This window comes from Oryctolagus cuniculus, chromosome 1 (assembly GCF_964237555.1).
Source record: "Oryctolagus cuniculus chromosome 1, mOryCun1.1, whole genome shotgun sequence".
Lineage (NCBI taxonomy): Eukaryota > Metazoa > Chordata > Mammalia > Lagomorpha > Leporidae > Oryctolagus > Oryctolagus cuniculus.
This window is the reverse complement of record NC_091432.1, coordinates 199690707-199709802: the sequence shown is the minus strand read 5'-3', so window position 1 is coordinate 199709802 and position 19096 is coordinate 199690707. Positions and strand designations below refer to the sequence as shown.

The window sequence follows — 19096 nt, the reverse complement described above, 5'->3', positions numbered from 1 at the left end:
TGTGAACTTAGTAGGCATCAGATGACGCGTGAGTGAGTGAGTGAATGAATGCATGAATGAGGACTTGCATTGGCCCGAAGTGGCCCTGGGAGTCCTCCTGCCACAAACCCCTGCAGCAAGGCCTGTCTCGCAGGGATACCCAGAGCCATTGGCCCGGCAGGGCTGCCTTGGAGCCTTACTAATTAGAGCCCTGCCTTTGTTTTACTCCATTGGATCAACAGTTGCTAATCTGAGGAAGGTCGCGTGGTCATTGTGCGTGGAAATTTGGACTGAGCCCCTGTGGCTGCTCCACAACGCCCGCCCGCCAGAGGGGACGAGGGACGCAAGCTTGTCCCCAGACGGGAGTGCGGCAGCAGAGCTGACAGTTCCCGGTGCCTGAAGGGAGCGCCCGAGGTCGGCTCACGTGCAGGAGCGGACGGCTCGGCCATTGCAGTCACCAGGGCCCTGCCGACTCACTTTTCCCGCTTGTCTTTCTGGCTCCACAAACCCAGGTTCCACCTTCAGCCAGGACCGTGAGAGGGAGGCCAGGCAGCACTCGTTAAGAGTGGGAATTAAGGAATTCGGGGAAAAGAAATTTACGGTTATTATTTCTAAGTAAATAACATCACCTAAACTGACGGCTGATAAGTCTGTCACTAGGATCCTGCCCCATTGGCCTCGCCGACCACCTGTGGCTGGGCTGCAGCTCACACCCTTGCTGTATGCAGGCAGAGTGGTCTCATTACCTACCTGCGCCTTGCCCCTCCAGGTGAGGTGTCCCCACGGCAACCCCTCTACAAGGGCCACTTCTCCACAGCCCCGTTCAAACCCCAACCCTGACCCCAAGCGCCAGCTGGAACTAAAGTGATTCCTGTACACAGGCCCTGAGGTCTGTGGGCAGCCTCCATCCCTCCCCAGACCAAACCCCAGTGTTGAGCCGTCCACCCTCCCCCCTCCCCCGCCCCGCGTTGTCATCTGCTGGGATGTTTATTAGACATCATCAGCTCGTGTCTCTGTCTCAGACATGGCTGCTACAATAGGTGTCAAAGTATATTTTGAAAAATTTCAAAACATGGGGACCAGCATTGTGGCACAGTAGGTTAAGCTGCCGTCTGTGATGCTGGCATCCCATATGCTGGCTGCTCAGTTTCTAATCCAGCTCCCTGCTAATGTGCCTGGGAAGGTGGCAGTTGATGACTGAAGTACCTGGGCCCTTGCCACCCACGTGGGAGACCCAGGTGGAGTTCCTTGTGCCTCGCTTTAGCCTGGCCCAGCCCTGGCTGCTGTGGCCATTTGGGGAGTGAACCAGTAGATGGAAGATCTCTCCCTCCGTCCCTCCCTCCCTCCGTGTGTGTGTGTGTGTGTGTGTCCTACTCTCTATCACTTTGCTTTTCAAAAAATCTTTTTAAAGATTTATGTATTTATTTACTTTACAGGTAGAGTTACAGACAGTGAGAGAGACAGAAAGGTCTTCCCTCCATTGGTTCACTCCCCAAATGGCTGCCATGGTCGGAGCTACGCGGATCCGGAGCCAGGAGCCAGGTGCCCCCTCCTGGTCTCCCATGCAGGTGCAGGGGCCCAAGCACTTGGGCCATCCTCCACTACCTTCCCAGGCCACAACAAAGAGCTGGACTGTAAGAGGAGCAACCGGAGCTAGAACCCGGCGCCCATATGGGATGCTGGCGCCTCAGGCAGAGAATTAACCTAGTGCTCCTCTATGCCAGTCCCAAAATAAATCTTTTTTAAAGAGTTAAAAATGCAACTCTTCTACAAATGTAAAACATACCATTTATATACTGAAGCTCTAATTTCATTTGTTAATTAATGAAGGAACCTATAAAAAGGTAAAACTGATTCCAAGAGCTTTTGAAGAACAGGAACTTATGTCATCCATCAGGAGAATAAATAGGAGCCGGCATTGTGGCACTGCCTGTCACGCTGGCATCCCATATGGGTGCTGGTTCGAGTCCTGGCTGCTCCATTTCCAATCCCACTTCCTGCTAATGCTCCCGGGAAAGCAGCAAAGAGTGGCCCAAGTCCTTGGGACCCTGCACCCATGTGGGAGGCCTGGAAGAAGCTCCTGGCTCCTGGCTTTGGCCTGGCCCAGCCCTGGCTGCTGTGGCCATTTGGGGAGTGAACCAGTGGATGGAAGATCCGTCTCTTTGTCTCTTCTTCTTTCTCTCTGTAACTCTGCCTTTCAAATAAATATAATAAATCTTTATTTTTTTTTTAAAAAAAAAGGAAAAGCATTAAATGTTAGAATAGGATTGCTGTCTAGAAACAGAATTGATTAGTGTCCTTCAAGGCATTACAAGTGTAACCTTCGGGTCCTTTCTGATACCTGGTGGAAATCTGCTTGTTAACGGGTAACACACCCCGTCTGAGCTCTGCTCAGATAACAGACCCGGCTGTCTTCTCTTGGAGACGGGATCCTCAGGGGCCTGTGAAATGACGCCCAGCACATTGAAAGCCTGTGCCGCCCGCCTTTGTAACCTGCTTTTCTAAGCTGTAAGCGATGCCTTGACATACAGGAAGCCCTTGTGTGACTGGGAGTTTTCTTGGAAAATGTTGTACACACCCTAGAGGGAGAGGCTTGGGGACGCGATGGGATAGTCAGACTCAGAGCACTGGCTCTGGCGCCCTCTCTGGCTGTGGAAGAGACTGCAGGCAGGGCAGGGCCCTTGTGGACTCGGGCACTGAGGAGGCAGAGCGAGCCAGCATGGTGAGGGGCTGGGGCTGCACCCCCAGAAACAAGGCAGGAGGTTTGGGGTGGCCCCAGGGAGCTGGCTGGGCTCCTGCCTCAGTCTCCCAAAAGTTATCTTTCTGAGTGCTCTGACTCTGTGCGCTAGCACATTCCACTCTGCAGGGGTCACCTCTGGCTGCTGCCTGGACACCCAGGCAGGGCTCACGTCCTCAATAAGGCCCAGCCTCTGGGGGAGCGTGGTGAGGGTGGGTGTCTGGTGGGGTTTTGAGGATGGGTGGAGGTGGGGAACTGGCAGTCTGGGCACCAATCATGTCCTTTGGCCATGATTTCTTTGGCCCCAGTGTATATTTTAAAACAGAACTAGTTGTCACATAGGAGAATCACGATGGAAAGAAACGGAGCATTCCAGCTTCCTTTATAAGGTGGCGGGAGCTGAGAAGGGGCTGCTCCCTCGGGCAGGTGTCTGCCAGCCATTGGGGACTTGGGTCAAGGGCCTGGGGTGATGGCGTGCAGACCCGCAGCCACGGCTCCTTCCGTGTGTTCCTCTCCTGAAGACAGGAAAGCAAGGCTGGTGCTGAGCCTCCTTTTGCTCTGAGTGATTCAGGGGCTCCAGGGACTGCTGCTGTGGGCACAGTGCCCAGGCCACGGTGGGCAGGCACTGCTGCGTCCGTCTGTGTGGCACCCGCACAGCCTCCTTTTCCACCCCCATGGGGGAGGGGGAAGCCGCAGACTCACGGAATGCTGGAGCGGAAAGCCCTCCGAGGCTGCCTCTTCCCACTGCTTGAGTGCTCTGATGGCACAACCAGGGCCCAGAGAGGTCGCACTGCTGCCTGGGGTGTGCCAGCTCACAGGGACCTTGCCTTTCCCAGCCAGCTCCACCCTCATCCCTTCCAGCTCAGGCCTGCTGTGTACAAACTCCCTTCTCTGGGCAGGACTTTCTGCCCCAGGACTGTCAAGGCTGGCGCCCCCTCTTCCACCCCCGCACCATCGCCAACCATCCTGGCTGCCCCCACCCCTGTCTCATTCACCGTAATTAATGGCTGCTCCTGAGCACAGCCAGGCAGGTGGAGGGGGAGTTTGGGTGGGGCCCTGTGGTATTCAAAGTGAAGGGTTTCCATACTGCCAGGGTAATGAATCCTGCAAGGGATTGAAGCGAGGGGCTGGGAGCTCTGCATGTCAGGTGCCTGCGAGTGACAACCCCCAGTGGTTAATTACTGCCACACGACGAGAACCGAGCTGGTAGCAAAATGAGATAAGTTCATTATGAGCTAAATTTGAAGTTAATTGGATTCACATTTCCCCCCCATTAATGTTCATAGAGAGAGCCTACCTAGAAATGGGCTGGACGGGAAAGAAGTTGCATCTAAGCACAAACGGGTTGGTTGGGCCTGGTTCTTTCGTAAGGTGCGCGGTGGGGACTTTTGTGAGATGATGCTGAGAACACCATCGCCGCCAGGCAGCGAGCGTGCCCTTGGAGTCACCTCAGCTGCACAGATGTTTCCTGAGCCTCTACTGTGCACGTGGCTGGGGCGGGGAGGGGGGCAAGAGAGCAGCTGTTGACCCCTGGGGACCTTCAGGCCAGTGGCAGGAGGAGATGAGCACCCAGGAGGCTGGGGGACTCTGGTGCCAGAATCGCCTGGGCGCCAGGTGACCAGCTGTGGGCACTTGGGCAGGTACCTGATTGCTCTGCGTTTTAGTTTGCACAGCTGTGAAATGGGGCCGAGGAATGAGCTTCCTTGGGAGAGTGTTTGGGGACTGAAGGAGCCAGTATCCGTAGGCACAGTGAGCGCTGCCTGGGGTTAGACCAGGGCCTGTCACAGGGATGGCAGTTCTGAGGACGCTGTGCAGCCTAGGGCAGGGCAGGTACCTCCTGCTCTGTGGAAGGGGTTGATAACAGCGCCCACCTAAGGCAGTTGTTGGACTGAAGGAGGTACTGGGTGTAAGGCGCCTGGCCCAGGACCTGGCTCACAGGAGCCTCCAAGGGGGCTCTGGCTCCGTTGGTTGACCAGTCCCAGTGTGGCTCATGTTCAAGGTGGGGGACGTAGACCTCCCCCTCTATGGGAAGAGTGACAGAGAGACGTTTGAAATTGTCACAGAGGCCATCTTCCCACTCCTAATAAATCCCATCAGAGGACGGCTGAGGCCTGGATGAGCTTTACTTACTAAGGTCACACGGCTGGTAAGTGGTGACACTATGATTCAAACTTGGGCCTATGGGACTGCGGGCCCTAGCCCTCCCTGCCTGCTCAGGGAGCTAGATTTGGCCCTGGGTGCCACTGGGGAGGCTGTGTGCCAAGCAGAGGAGTTATAGATGGCTTCCTGGCCCCTGGTCCTGCCACCCTCAGAGCTGGCTGGAGCATTCCAAGAGTTCATAGCTTCCCTTTCTTTGTTTACATTTTGAGTGTTTCAAATTCATAGACTGCCCGGAGCCAATAGTCTACTTTTGCCACCCCCACCCCCCCCCCCCGTTAGTCATTTGGAACCTGAACTTGAACTTCCCTAAGGGCCCTGAGCTGGGAGAGTGTCTGGAGAATGGCAACCTTCTGTGGGCCCCAGGAGGCCAGCGCTTAGCTCCTGGGCTTCACCCGGCCCAGGCTGAGACCCACCATGTCCTGCTTTGGTATAGCTGCGTAGTACTCCATTGTGTGTGCGCCACAGTTCATTCAGCCAGCTCCCTAGGTCTGGGCGTTAGATAATTTCCAATATCTTATAGTTACAGAAATGCTACCATGAAAACCCTGGCGCATGTGGTTTTGTATGTTGAAAATGTGTTTGGCTGGCGCCGCGGCTCACTAGGCTAATCCTCCACCTTGCGGCGCTGGCACACCAGGTTCTAGTCCCGGTCAGGGTGCCGGATTCTGTCCCGGTTGCCCCTCTTCCAGGCCAGCTTTCTGCTGTGGCCAGGGAGTGCAGTTGAGGATGGCCCAAGTACTTGGGCCCTGCACCCCATGGGAGACCAGGAGAAGTATCTGGCTCCTGCCATCAGATAAGTGCGGTGCGCCGACCACGGCAGCCATTGGAGGGTGAACCAACGGCAAAAGGAAGACCTTTCTCTCTGTCTCTCTCTCTCACTGTCCACTCTGCCTGTCAAAAAAAAAAAATAATAATAATAATTAAAAAAAAAAAAATGTGTGTGTCCTCAGGGTGAGTCCCTAGAAGTGGGATTGCTTCTTTCAAAGTTTGCAATTTCATTAGATTTTGTCAAATTCCTTCCCACACAAGGTTGTACCATTTGCCTTCAATTTGTATTCATCATGTTTTTAAATGAGTTGAATGTCTTTTTTTTTTTTTTTTTTTTTTTTTTTTTTTTTTTTTTTGACAGGCAGAGTGGACAGTGAGAGAGAGAGACAGAGAGAAAGGTCTTCCTTTGCCGTTGGTTCACCCTCCAATGGCCGCCGCGGCCGGCGCGCTGCGGCCGGCGCACCGCGCTGATCCGATGGCAGGAGCCAGGAGCCAGGTGCTTTTCCTGGTCTCCCATGGGGTGCAGGGCCCAAGCACCTGGGCCATCCTCCACTGCACTCCCTGGCCACAGCAGAGGGCTGGCCTGGAAGAGGGGCAACCGGGACAGAATCCGGCGCCCCGACCGGGACTAGAACCCGGTGTGCCGGCGCCGCTAGGCGGAGGATTAGCCTATTGAGCCGCGGCGCCGGCCATGAATGTCTTTTTAATTAATTTAAGAGTATGTGTGTGTATTTATTTATTTTGCCCATTTTCCTTTGGGATTTTTGTTCTTTTTTTTTCAATATTTTCAAGTTCTTTGTCTTTTTAAAATATTTTTATTTATTTATTTGAAAGGCAGAGTTACAGAGAGAGAGGGAGAAACAGTGATCTCCCATCCTCTGGTTCACTCCCCAAATGGCCTCAATGGCCAAGGCTGGACCAAGCCTGAACCAGGAGCCAAGAATTTCGCCTGGATTTCCCACGTCAGAATCAGAGGCCCAAACACTTGGACCATCCTCTGCTGTCTTTCCCAGGCCATTTGCAGGGAGTTGGGTCAGAAGTGGAGCAGTTGGGACTCGAACTGGCGTCCATATGGGATGCCAGCTTCGCAGGCACTGGCGTTACCTACTGTGCCACAATGCCGGCCCCGTTTTTCAAGTTCTTGATACAGTGACCCAGTAGCCCTTTCTCTGTGCTGTCTCTCAGTTTGCCATTTGTTGTCGGCTTGTGCCGTTTTTAGCAGCTAAGAGTTTTTGTTTGTTTTGTTAAGGCATCTAATTCGTCTTTCACTGGAATTTTTTCACTATAAAATAAAGTTCATATGATTTAAAGATTGTTTAATATTTTGTCCTTCCTATATTCTTGGTGTCAAATTACTATTTCTTTTTCAAGATGTTGGTAATAATAGATGGTAATTTAAGAAACAGGGGCCGGCGTTGTGGCATAGCAGGTAAAGCTTCAGGCCCTGCGCCCATGTGGGAGACCCAGAAGAAGCTCCTGGGTTTTGCCTGACCCAACTCTGGCTGTTGCAGCCATTTGGGGAGTGAACCAGCGGGTGGAAGATCTTTCTTTCGCTTCCTGTCTTTCAAGTAAATAAATCAATCTTAAAAAATAGTAATAACAATTGGCTAGTCAACTCACAAGTGTAGGTAGTGTACTACATGAGAGGCGAATTTCTTGCTAACACAACAAGGGTCCCTGGCCTTATGAGTGGAGTTGGATAGTAATCCTTTCCACAAATATGGTATAAAATAAAAATACAGATAAAAAAAATCACAGCAGAGGGACAGGTCAGCAGCAGGCAGGGGAAAATGGCATTATTGAGATAAAAGTCACAGATCAGACAATTATGCCCTCTCAGGTGTACAAGTGGGTGATGCTCGGTGTGACCGCAGAGTTGCACAGCCATCCCCACCCCACCATCCATTCCAGAGCGTTTTGTCACAGCCCCTGCCCCTGTGGAAGACTGCCAACGCCTGTTAGCCGTCACCTCGTTCCCGCTATTCCCTACCTGAACCCCTGGGCGCCACAGATCCACCTTTTGTCTCCTAGGTCTGCCTCTTCTGGACTTCTGTATGACTAGACTCATATGACATGTCATCTTGTCTTTGCCTCAGCGTAACCATTTCAGGTTCACCTGCGTTGGAGCATGTATTGGTGTCTCTTTCCTTTTTACTGGCAAATATTTAATTATGCAAATATACCACATGTTCTCTATCTACTCACTAGTTGGTGGATAGTTGAATTGTTTCCCCTTTGGACTATTGGAAATAACGTTCCTGTGACCATTCCTGCACAGGCGGGACTACTTTGTGGGGGACTGTTCTTAGTTCTCGTGGGTACCTACCGAGGAGTGGAATGACTAGGTTACGTGGTAATTCTAATGCTGTGTTTGCAGAGTCTTCCAGAGCGGCTGCACTGTTTTGCATTGGCAGCACCAGTGTCAGAAGGTTCTAGTCTTCCTTATCTCCGCCAATGATTGCTATATTCTGTCTTTTCGATGATAGGCCTCCTAGTGGGTGTGGAGTGGAGCTTCATTGTGCTTTCGATTTTCATTTCCCTAATGACTGGTGTTGTTGAACAGCCTTCATGTGCTTGTTGGCCATTGCGCATATTCTTCTGTAAAAAAATGCCTATTCAGATGCTTTGCTCATTTTCTAGTTGGGTTATTTGTCTTTTTATTTTCAAGCTGTCTTTATACATTCTAGGTACAAACCTTTCATCAGATATAGGATGTACAAATACTTTCTCCCATTGTATGGGTCATCTTTTCACTTTCTTGCTGGTGTCCTTTGAAGCATAAATGTTTTTAATTTTAATGAAGTCTAATTTATTTTTTTCTTTTGTCATATCTAAGAGACCATTGCTTAATCTAAGGTCATGAATATTTATGCCTATATTTTCTTCTAAGTGTTTTATAGTTGTAACACTTACATTTACACCATTGATGCATGCTGAGTTGACGTTTGTAGGTGGTGTGTGCAGATGGTTCTGAGTTGCAGCTTGAAAACCTGTCCGTGCACCTGGCTTAGAGAGGGATTCATCCGTGTCTTCTTCCAGTAGCTGCAGAGTTTCAGTTTTTAGCTTTGTCTCTGAGATCCATCTGGAGTTTGTTGTGTATGGTGTAAACGATGTGAACAATCAACCTCTTTCATCCTTTTTCCTCCCAGTTGGCACTCCAGTTGTCCATATTTGTAACAAGTCCAGGTTTGTCACCGTGGTGTGTGATCTTACTTTCATCGTATGCTAAATTTCCATATGTAGTTTAGTGTACTTCTTGACTTTCTATTCCAACCTCTGGTTTTCTGTTCATCTGCCAGTATTACATTTTTTTTAATATTTTATTTATTTGAGAGGCAGAGTTACACAGAGACAGACAGACAGGAAGATCTTCCACCTGCTGATTCACTCCCCAAATGGCTGCAACGGCTGGAGCTGAGCCAATCCAAAGCCAGGAGCTTATTCCAGGTCTCACATGTGTGTTCAGGGGCCCAAGAACTTGGGCCATCTTTCGCTGCTTTCCCGGCAATAGCAGAGAGCTGGGTCAGAAGAGGAGCAGCTGGGACACGAACTGGCACCCGTATGGGATGCCGGCACCGCAAGCGGAGGCTTAGCCTACCATGCCACAGCGCCAGCCCCCAACACTTTGAATTATGGAGACTTTGTAGAATGTTTTCACATCTGGGAGGGTTTGTCCCCTTAGAGACATCCTGAAAGAGCAGCACTTAACAAAATTTCCTGAGTGCTGAGCTAAAGTCCTCATGCTGGCACTTCCACGCGCCTTGTCAGTCAGCACTCATCTCTGGGGCCGGGTGTTGGTGTTTGGAGATTGAGTCACTGTTTGGTTTGCCAGCGTCCCACACGAGAGTTTCTTTTTCCAGTCCAGCTTCCTGCTGATGCACATCCTGGGATTCAGCAGGCGGTGACTCAGGTGCTTGGTCCCTGCAAGCCACATGGGAGACCCAGATTGAGTGCTTGGCTCCTGGCTTCAGCCTGGCCCAGAACTGGCTGTTGTGGGAATTTGGGGAGTGAACCAGCAGGCAAATGATCTCTGTCTCTCTGCCTTTCAAATAAAATGAAGACAAGTTACAGTTAAAAACGAACAAAAAGCCTTGGGGCTGGCATTGTGGTGCATCAGGACAAGAGCCGCTTGTAATGCCAGTATCCTTTATCGGAGTGCTGGCTATAGTCCCAGCTGTTCCACTTCCAAGCCAGCTCCCTGCCAATGTGCCCAGGAAAGCAGTGGATGATGGCCCAGGTGTTTGGGCCCCTGCCACCCACATGGGAGACCCAGGTGGGGTTTTGGGCTCCTGGATTTGCTTTGGCCCGGAACCAGCCATTGAGGCCATTTTGGCAGTAAAACGGCAGATGGAAAATCTCCCTCCCTCTCTCTCTGTCACTCTGCCTTTCAGATAAATAAAATACATCTTAAAACTCTCATCTCTGAGCTTCAGTTGCCTCATTTGTGTAACTGGGTAAGTACCAATTCTTTCGCATCCTCTCAGGAGTAAAAAGAGTGAGTTATTTTAAACCAAATATATCCATTTGATGCCTTGGAGGAGGGAACTTTCTTTAAAGATTGATTTTATTTGTTTGAAAGGCAGAGTGACAGAGAGAGAGAGAGAGAGGGAGGGAGAGAGAGAGAGAGAGTGAGTGAGTGAGTCATCTACTGGTTTACTCCCCCAATTGTTGCAACAACTGGGGCTGGGCCAGGCGGAGCCAGGAGCTTCTTCTGGATCTCCCATTTAGAGGCAGGAGCCCAAGCACTTGGGCCATCTACTGCTTTTCCCTGGAACATTAGCAGAGAGCGGGATCAGAAGTGGAGCAGCTAGGACTTGAACCAGTGCTCATGTGGGATGCTGGTGTTACAGACTTAAGCTGCTGCATCACAACGCTGGCCTGGTCTTTGCCCCGAGGTCCAGGTTCTGCGTGAATTCCTTGCTCGTGGTAAGCAAGGCCAAATCTCAGTGATTATTCCTGGAAAGTGAAGTCCACACCTGAGTTGGACGAGAGGTACTTATGTGTCATTCATAGAAGCAATTACATAAAGGAGGCCAGATCAAGTCCTTTTATTTAATATTTGCAAATTCATTATATTCCATAAGTAACATTTAGTGCCACTACAAGTGATTCAGATACTTTCTTGCTTGATAAAAACTGATGTATGATCATGTCTCGGCCTTTTGGGTAAGATCAAGTGTAACAGCTGATGTACGTGTGCTTCCGCGTCCTGTGGAGTTCAGAACGTCAGCTCTGGTTTATCAGCTGCGCCCGGAGGCCTGACGTAGAGCTACAAAGGAGCAGTCACATCTCCTTGGCTGCCTCGGGTTGATTTCTTGCTTGGCAGCCCAGCCCTGGTACGTGCCTGAGATGAGACAGAGAAGGTGAAGACGCCCTGGCCCTCCACAGTGACAGAATCCTTGAATTCGCTCTGTGGGTTTCCCAACAGGAGGTGTCCAACCTCTGCTTGGATTGGTGACCTCAGATTCATGCAGGTGTCCGGCAGCCTTGTTGAGTACAGGATAATGATGAAAATAAGAACAGGTGATGTTTGTCAAGGCTTGCATCAGCCCCTGATTGCCACAATGCTGCTGCTTAGCACTCTGCCCAGAAACTGAGGGTTTTAACGTAGCAATGCTTTCTTCATGTTCGTGCATCGGGCTAGGCTCGGCGGGTACTTATCCAGGCTGGGCTTCACTGTAGACCTCTCCCCTCCTGCTTGGACCACAAGCTACCAGGGATGCAGAGGGCACAGCCAGCTGCACATGCATGCATCATGCTGCTCCTGGGCTGTAGCAGCTCATGCCCACCAGCCAGCACAGGGCACACAGCCGAGCCCAAACTTCACGGGAAGAGGAGTCCACTTGTTCTAATTGTGAAGGGTTCCTTCCAGCTTGTCAGGGAACTGTGCTTCCTACATTTTTTATGTCAAATTGCTATTTTTAAAATTTGGTTTGTTTATTTAATTTATTTGAAAGGCAGAACCAGGGCTGGGCCAAGCTGAAGCTAGGAGCCAGAACTCTATCCAGGTCTCTCACATGGGTGGCAGGAATCCAGTTATTTGAGCCATCACTGCTGTCTCCAGGTGTACATTAGCCAGAAGTCGAAACTGAGAGCAGCGCCAGGATTTGAACCAGGGCCTCTGATGAGATGGGATGTAGGTGTCCTAGCAGCATCATCACTACTGCGCCAAACACCTGCTCCTCGATTTACTATTTGTTTTTCAAAATGATGGTCTAAGGGTTGGACCCCTAATTCCATCTTCCTCACGGAACTGTGTGCTCCTCACACTGCTTCCCCAGACTCTTCACAACCACACAACAGAGGTGTGTTATCCTAGGTGTTGTTCATCCTGTGGCAGAGGGGCGGGGTGAGGGAGGAGGGTGGGAGAGAGAGTGGAGAAGGGTTGGGGACTTGCAAGCCAGACTGGGTTTGACACCTCACTGACTATAGGTTTTATCTGCTAACTATGTGGCCTTGAGCAAGTCACTTAAATGCTCCATGCCTCAGTTTCCCCTTCAGTAAAATGGGATAATAGCTCTCTAATAGGGTCATTATGAGGAGTAAATGAGTGTGGTATACTTGGCTCACAGTTTGCTTTTTCTAGATGTTGATCGTTACTATTTCCATTTTATAGATGGGGAAACTGAGGCTCAGACCAACTGTGTGGGTCACACAGCAAGTGAGTGGAAAAGCAAGGATTTGAGCCTCAGTGCTCCGTCACCTTCCTTTCTTTGTTGAGCTGCATCAGCCCCTGTGGCCTGCACACATGGTCCCAGCAGGTTTCTCCTGGGAATTTCAAAAGCCATGAGGATTAGATGGATTAATGTCCATCAGCAGTCTCCCTTGATGCCCGGACACTGGAGCGATTCAAGAGGTTGAGTTGACCCAGGAATCTGTCAGTCTCTCCCTGCCTTGCCCACCGCAAGCCCTGTGCTTCTGTGACAAGTCCACAGGAAGTAAATGCAGGCAGAGCCTCAAAGCTCAAAGCCTCTGGTTTTAGGGACTCTCTGGATAAGAATGGGGCCCCACACAATGCACAGGAGCCAGCGGTCTTGGGGGACTCAGGCAGTCACTTGCAGAGCGTGCCGCCATCCTGCTGGGCCAGGAGGAGGGCCTGACACTCGGGGCCCTCCGTCCACCAGGCAGCAGCACCTGCCACAAGACTGGGGAGGTGCAGGTGCAGTTGAATCCTGCCACACGGTGCTCTGTGCGTGCACTCCCAGACCAGTGTGTGCTGCAGGGGCCCCTGGAGACCGGCGAGCTAAGAGCTCTTTCCCAAAGTTGGGGAACACGGAGGCTGGTGGGCCGTGGGGGAGGTGTGGCTTGCCAGAGTCTGCCAGGAGTTGAGTAGCAGAGCTGGGATTAGGGGTCGGTAAGAGGGCCCTGGCCGGCCCTCTTGTGCTGTTCCCCCATGGAGAGTTATCAAATGCTTACTGTGTGCTGGTGCCACCCGGACCTGCCCTGGGGAGCTCATAGGTTGGCAGACTGGTGTTGGTGAGTGCATTCCCAAGTGGGCGTTGCCACCCAGCCTGTGTTCAAGTCTCAGTTCCATTTCCTGCTGGCTGGGTGGCCTCTTCATTCTTCAGCTTCCTCTCTGATACAGTGGGCATGATCATTGCTCCAACCTCACAGAACTATTATAGAGTCTGCTATCGTATCATGTATCATGTGGCATATCACAGAATCTATTAGGATGATAAAGCGAGTTACTATATGAAAGAGTAAGAGATTTTTTTTTTAAAAAAAGATGTTTTTATTTACTTGACAGAAATCTTCCATCTGTTGGATCACTTTCCAAATGGCTTCAATGGTTGGGGGCTGGGCCAAAGCCAGGAGACTGGAATTCCATCCGGGTCTCCCACATGGATGGCAGGTGCTACTTTCCTAGACACGTTAACAGGGAGTTGGGTCAGAACTGGAGCCGTCAGGACTTGAATGAGCGCCCACGTGGGATGCTAGTGTTGCAGGTAGAAGCTTAACCCACTGTGCCACAGTGCCGGCCCCAGTGAGGATGATTTTATCATCACCATGACGCTGGCCTGGCTGTTCCTGAGGCCCAGTACCCCCATGCACCGGGCCCGGGTGGGAACAGGGGGACCTTTGGGAGAGGCAGGTGCCTTGACCTAAACTGGAAGCACATGGGAAGGCTCTGAGGAGCGGGCTCTTGGCTGTGAAGATCGGATGGAACATGGAATGCATAGGAGCAGGAGAAGGACTGCTTGAAAGGGGGATGGCATGAGCCAGGGCCCTGGGGGGGGGCAGTGGGAAGCAGGTTTGGGTGTGGGAGTAGGAATCAGTGAGGCTGCAAAGGTGGAGCACAGGTTGAGGGTTCGGTATTCAGAAAGATGGGTGCTTACCTGCGAGGCGGTAAGAAGCTACTGAGCACAGGACGCGCGTTTACGGGCTCCCGTTACCTGGGTCTCACCTAACTTCTTCATGCCTTCGGGAGCAGAGGTGTGCTTCAGTCCTTACCTCAGGAGGTGTCCTCAGGAATGCACGTTGAACCTTAGCCAGTGTCGCTTTCCCATCTGGTGGAATGCGAGTTTCCTCCTCTGATGGGTTAGTGTGATGTCCCGATGAGTGTTTTCATGCTGAGCCATCTTTGCCCTCCTAGGAAAGACCTTCTTCACTTAGTCATGTGTATTACTTCCTCCTCTAACGTTGCCTGGTCGGTTGGATAGTAGATTTTTCCCATTCATATTAATAGACTGTGAGACCAGCTTTTGATTTTCATGTTTTGTGGGCCTCTGTTAAGGATTTCGCTAGTTCGGTGAAATGAGTTAGGAAGCTTTCTTAGCTTTAAATGGCATTTGAATGACAGACGTGCGTGTACCTTAAAGATTTAAAAGAGCAGGTTGGCCACTGCCTGTGACACCAGCATCCTCTCTGGGTACCAGTTCATGTCCTGGTCGCTCTGCTTCTAGTCCAGCTCCCTGCTGGTGGCCTGGGAAAAGCAGCAGAAGATGGCACAACTACTTGGGCCCCTGGACCCATGTGGGAAACCCGGAAGGAGCTCCTGGCTCCTGGCTTCAGGTTGGCCCAACTCTAGCTGTTGTGGTCATTTGGGGAGTGAACCAACAGATGGAAGATCTCTCTCTTTCTCTCTGTCTCTGTCTCTCTCTCTCTCTCTTTCTTTCTCTCCCCCTCAATGTAACTCTGCATTTCAAATAAATTTTTCAAAAAAAGATAAGAAAAAGCACGTTTTTTTCTCTTCCAAGATTATTGGGCCATTGGTATTTTCTACCTCGTTTGGAGTTAGTTTTGGTAATTTATGTTTTTCTAGAAATTTGTAAGTTTTGTTGAGATTTCCATGAACCAACAGTGTTTATTAGTGTGAATTTTCTTATTTTTTAAATGTCATTTCTTCCATATCTCTGGTGACATCTTCTCATTTCTTATCTTGATATTTGTGTCATTTTTTGAGTTTTGACTTAGTTTTTTTATTTTATTGGCTTTTCAAATAACAATATGTGGTTGTGTTTATTGCTGTGTCTGCTTTTTTGTTTCTAACTCATTTTCTTTCTTTATGGATTCCTTCTTCTTTCTTTCCTACCTGGCTTCTTGTGTTGAGTGCTATGGTGAGGCACTGGTTTCCTGACCCTTTGCTTTCGGGATCAAGGTTTCAAAAAGCATGTGTCCCCAGTGGCAGGGACTCTTGGGGTGACTAAAAGAGCGGCCCCCTGGTGGGGGAAGAACCTATTTCCAGGAGGCAGGAGAGCTGGCCTCAGATCAGCCTGGGCCAGCTCCTCCCCTCTCTGGACCCTCCCACGCTCCCCAGGTACCTGGGAAGGGCTGGGCACTGCCCTAGGCTCACAGGTCCACATTCCAGGAAGCAGCAGCTTCCACCCAGCACACTCGCCCAGGAAAGCTGTGCAGTTGAATTCCCTTCTGTAAGAAGGGCCAGTAAGCAGTGGTGACAGTGTCTGGTGAGAGACAAGCGCGGCCTCTGGACTCAGCACACACGCAGATGGGTTGGCAAGCTGGTGTGGGCTGGAGCACCTAAACAGGCGGCTTTGACCCTGCCTTGCCTGGGGTCAACTCCTGGCCCTTATTGTGTAACTTCAGACAAACCTCATACTCTTGTAAAATGAGGGTTGGGTGTTGGGGGTTAAGTAAGACAATAACATAGAGGAAAATCTTGTGTTTTGTCATCTGTCAGTGTTTGGGGTTTGTTGTCATCATCAGGGGTGTGAGCCTGGGCGTGGGGTCAGGTTGGGGCCCTCCCCGGATCCGTGGGGAGCCAGTCTGTCAAAGCAGCCCCAGCCTTCACTGTCTGTCTCACCGTCTGGCCACTGACATTTCCATCTTTATTTTTTTGAAAGTGATAAGGTGGGGTTGAAAGAGAGACAGACAGTCAGCCATCTTCCATGTGCTGGTTCATTCCCTACATGGCTAAAACCAGGAACCTGGGACTTCATCTGGGGTCCCATGTGGGTTGCAGGAGCCCAAGCACTTGGACCGTTATCAACTGCCTTCCCAGGCACACTAGCAGGGAGCTGGATGGAAAGCTGAGCAGGCACTTGAACTAGCGCTCCCGTGTGGGATGCCAGGGTCTCAGGCAGCGGCTCAGTCTGCTGCACCACATTGCCGACTCCAACACTGCGACCTTGTACTGGGCAGCCTCACACCGCACTCACTCACCCTCCTCAGCAGCCCTGGGTCTCGGGATCTGTAGCAGCTGAGGGGGACAACTGCATGGGCGGGGGCAAACACAGTGCTGCTTAGTCTTAGGTCCTTGCGCTGCCACCCGCTCCCTGTGGGACCTGGGCTCGTTGCTCGCCTGCCCTACCTTAGGTCTCAGTTTTTCCATCTGCAAAATGACAATGCGGGTGGTGAGGAGGTGCCCCCCTCAGCCCTTCTTGTACTGATTCTCCACCATGGTTGAAGCAGGCCGGTGTGTAGCACGACCACTTTTTCCATTCACTTAACAAACACTCAGAGCCCCTGCTACTCCTTGGAGCTTCCATGTGCAGAGAGAGGGCTGGAGGAGGGTGAGCCTTGTCCTCTCCCCTTGTCCAAGTGGTTGGTTCTGGCTGGCGTCTTGCTTCATCCCTGCTCCTGTGGGAGCCACAGCAGCTCTGGTGGGTGCAGCTGGGGGTCCAGGGCTCGCTGAGGCACTCCCTGAAACAATGCCTGGGAAGAGCCCCGGCCCCGAGGCCCTGTACAGACTGGGAGGCGGTGAGCAGAGGGAGGGAGGGCACCTCCTGTCCGCCAGGGCATGGTGCTCAGGGAGGTTCTGCGAACAGGCAGGGCCCCTGGAAAATGAGGCAGCTCTGGGTGCTGCTGGAGCAACTGAGTGACAGGCACTGGGAGGGAGCAGTCACAGGCTGGTCCCCCAGCGCTGAGTTCTCTGGGGGGACGTGGGTGGGAGGTGGCGCTGAGTGCTGCCTGGGCCGTCCTGCGGGGAATCGTGGAGGCTGCGGAGGTGCTCCTGGGGCCTGACTCTGCGTGGTCAGCAGCTGCTCCCTGCACCCCCGGGCCTCAGCGGGCTCCACCGCCTGAAATGCCCTATTTCTGCCCTCCCTCCTTAGCCCCAAGGCTGGCTCATTTCCCACCCACTTCCCAGGCTGGCTGATGGTATGTCCACGCCTTTATCCTCAGAGAAATCTGCTAATTCCTTCCAAGAGGGTGGGCTCTTGCCCCCAGTGCCAAAGTTCATCCCAGAACAGTGTTCCCCCAAGACAAGGGCTCTTGGCCTGATCCAGGGGTGCCTTGTTCCCTGTAACGGGCAGTAGGGGATTGGAAGGCTGTAGCCCCTGCTAAGAGGCAGACAGACCTCAGCGGTTCCTCCCTTACAGACTTGAGCCAGCCCAGGAAACCACAGCCCTGGAGGCTCTGTTAGTTCACGTGGGTATGCACTAAGAGCCTACTGTGTGCTGTGCCAGTGGAGAGTCAGGCTGGCTGGGTGTTGGATGTGCTGTCATCCTGTCCTGAGTGGGGCTAGGAGCCACCAGGAGCTGGGCCCCTGCCCACCTGAGAGGCCACCCCTTGAGGGCCGGGGTCTCGGCCTCCATGGTGCTGGCAGCCACAGATGTTGCCAACGAGATCACTGAATAAAGGAGCAGTCCTAGGCCAAAGAAGGAGAAGGTCAGTAGAGGGCAGGTGTGGAGAGCGGAGGTCGCTCTGCTCCCTGCCCACCTCGGGGGCTGACCAGGCAGAGAGGGGGCCACTGTTTAAGATGCTCTTTGAAGGCAGCTGAGGCTGCGAGCAGCTGGAGCAAGGGGGCCCTTGTGCAGGGACCCAGCAGAAGCAATGGCGTGCAGGTTCAGAAGTGCGAGTGAGCTTTGGGGAGTGGACAGCCGACTGGAGCCACGGGCTGCTGCCACAGGCCTTGTCCCACCTCTCCTTGGTTTCCCAGGGACAGGCTCAAGCCCTGACTGGGTTTGTGCCAGGTGGTGGAGGGGTGGCTGGAGACTGTGTGTGTGTATGCGTGCGCATGTGTGAGTGACAGGGGGGAGCTGGGGCATGTTGGCGTTCAGCGTCCAGACATGACAAATGTGCAGAGGCGCCTGGGGAGCCGTGGACATGAGCGCCCTGCCGCGGCGATGCTCACCCTGTGATTTGTTGCTTTCATTCCTCAGGCCGTGACTTGGCGAGCACGACCCTCCCCGGGTACCCTCCGCACGTCCCCCCCGCCGGACAGGGCAGCTACTCAGCGCCGACGCTGACAGGGATGGTGCCTGGTGAGTCTGCACCGCGGGCGGCTGCACGGCAGGCAGCGGATGGGGTGGGGGCACCCCCCAAACAGCCCGGGTGACCTCGGTGCTGCTGAGGGTGGACCTGAATAAATCAGGCAGGGGTCTTGCTCTCGGCCTCTTTCTCTGCAGCTGGGCCTGTGGAGGGGCTAGGGCCAGCCCCTGGCTGCCTTGGGGAAGACATGGGGGAGAGGGCAGCCCTGGACTGTCAGTCAAACAACCCTTGGCTGGCCACATGGGGACTCTGAACACAGGGCGGTGCCCGGCCTGGCTGGAGGTCACCCAGCCGGTGTCGGGGAGGCCGCCTCCCTTCCTGCCCTTCCTCTCCCCTCCCACCCAGCTGCGAGATGTGAGCAAGCGGGAAGCCCCTCAGATAGATGCTCTTGAGGCCAACGTTCCTGGGGTCAAGGACAGCGGTCTCCAAGCAGACAGGATATCGGCTGCTGGCTTTGTCACTTGATTCTCAACACCTGTGACCGTGGGGACCTGAACCTCTGGCCACTGAGGTGTGAGGTTCACGGCATCGGGAAGGGAGGCCGGTGCGTCTCCTGGCATGGTGGGGTGGGGGCAACATGCTCCCTTGGTGCTGGCTGGCTGTAGGTAATGGATGCCCGCAGAGATACCCAAAGCGTGATTTTTACAAAGTCAAGAGGAAAACCAGGCCCTGTTGGATGTGGTTGCACTTCTCCTGGGAGGTTGCCTTGTCTCTGGTTTAGTCATTTACAGGAGCCATACCCTCATCTCAGTGCTGGGGGCTCTAAGCCCCTCCCCCTTA

The 19096-nt window shown here is 52.6% G+C and overlaps 1 protein-coding gene across 4 annotated transcripts in view; it reads left to right on the top strand.

The window, feature by feature from the left end:
• Positions 1 to 19096, top strand: part of PAX5 (paired box 5) — a 194601-nt gene that overhangs the window by 132930 nt on the left and 42575 nt on the right. For all 4 annotated transcript variants that reach the window (XM_008265136.4, XM_070054521.1, XM_051844072.2 and 1 more), the window contains one exon: positions 18208 to 18309. In XM_008265136.4, coding sequence (XP_008263358.2) covers positions 18208 to 18309 — 102 coding nt within the window. The remainder of the gene's footprint in view (positions 1 to 18207; positions 18310 to 19096) is intronic.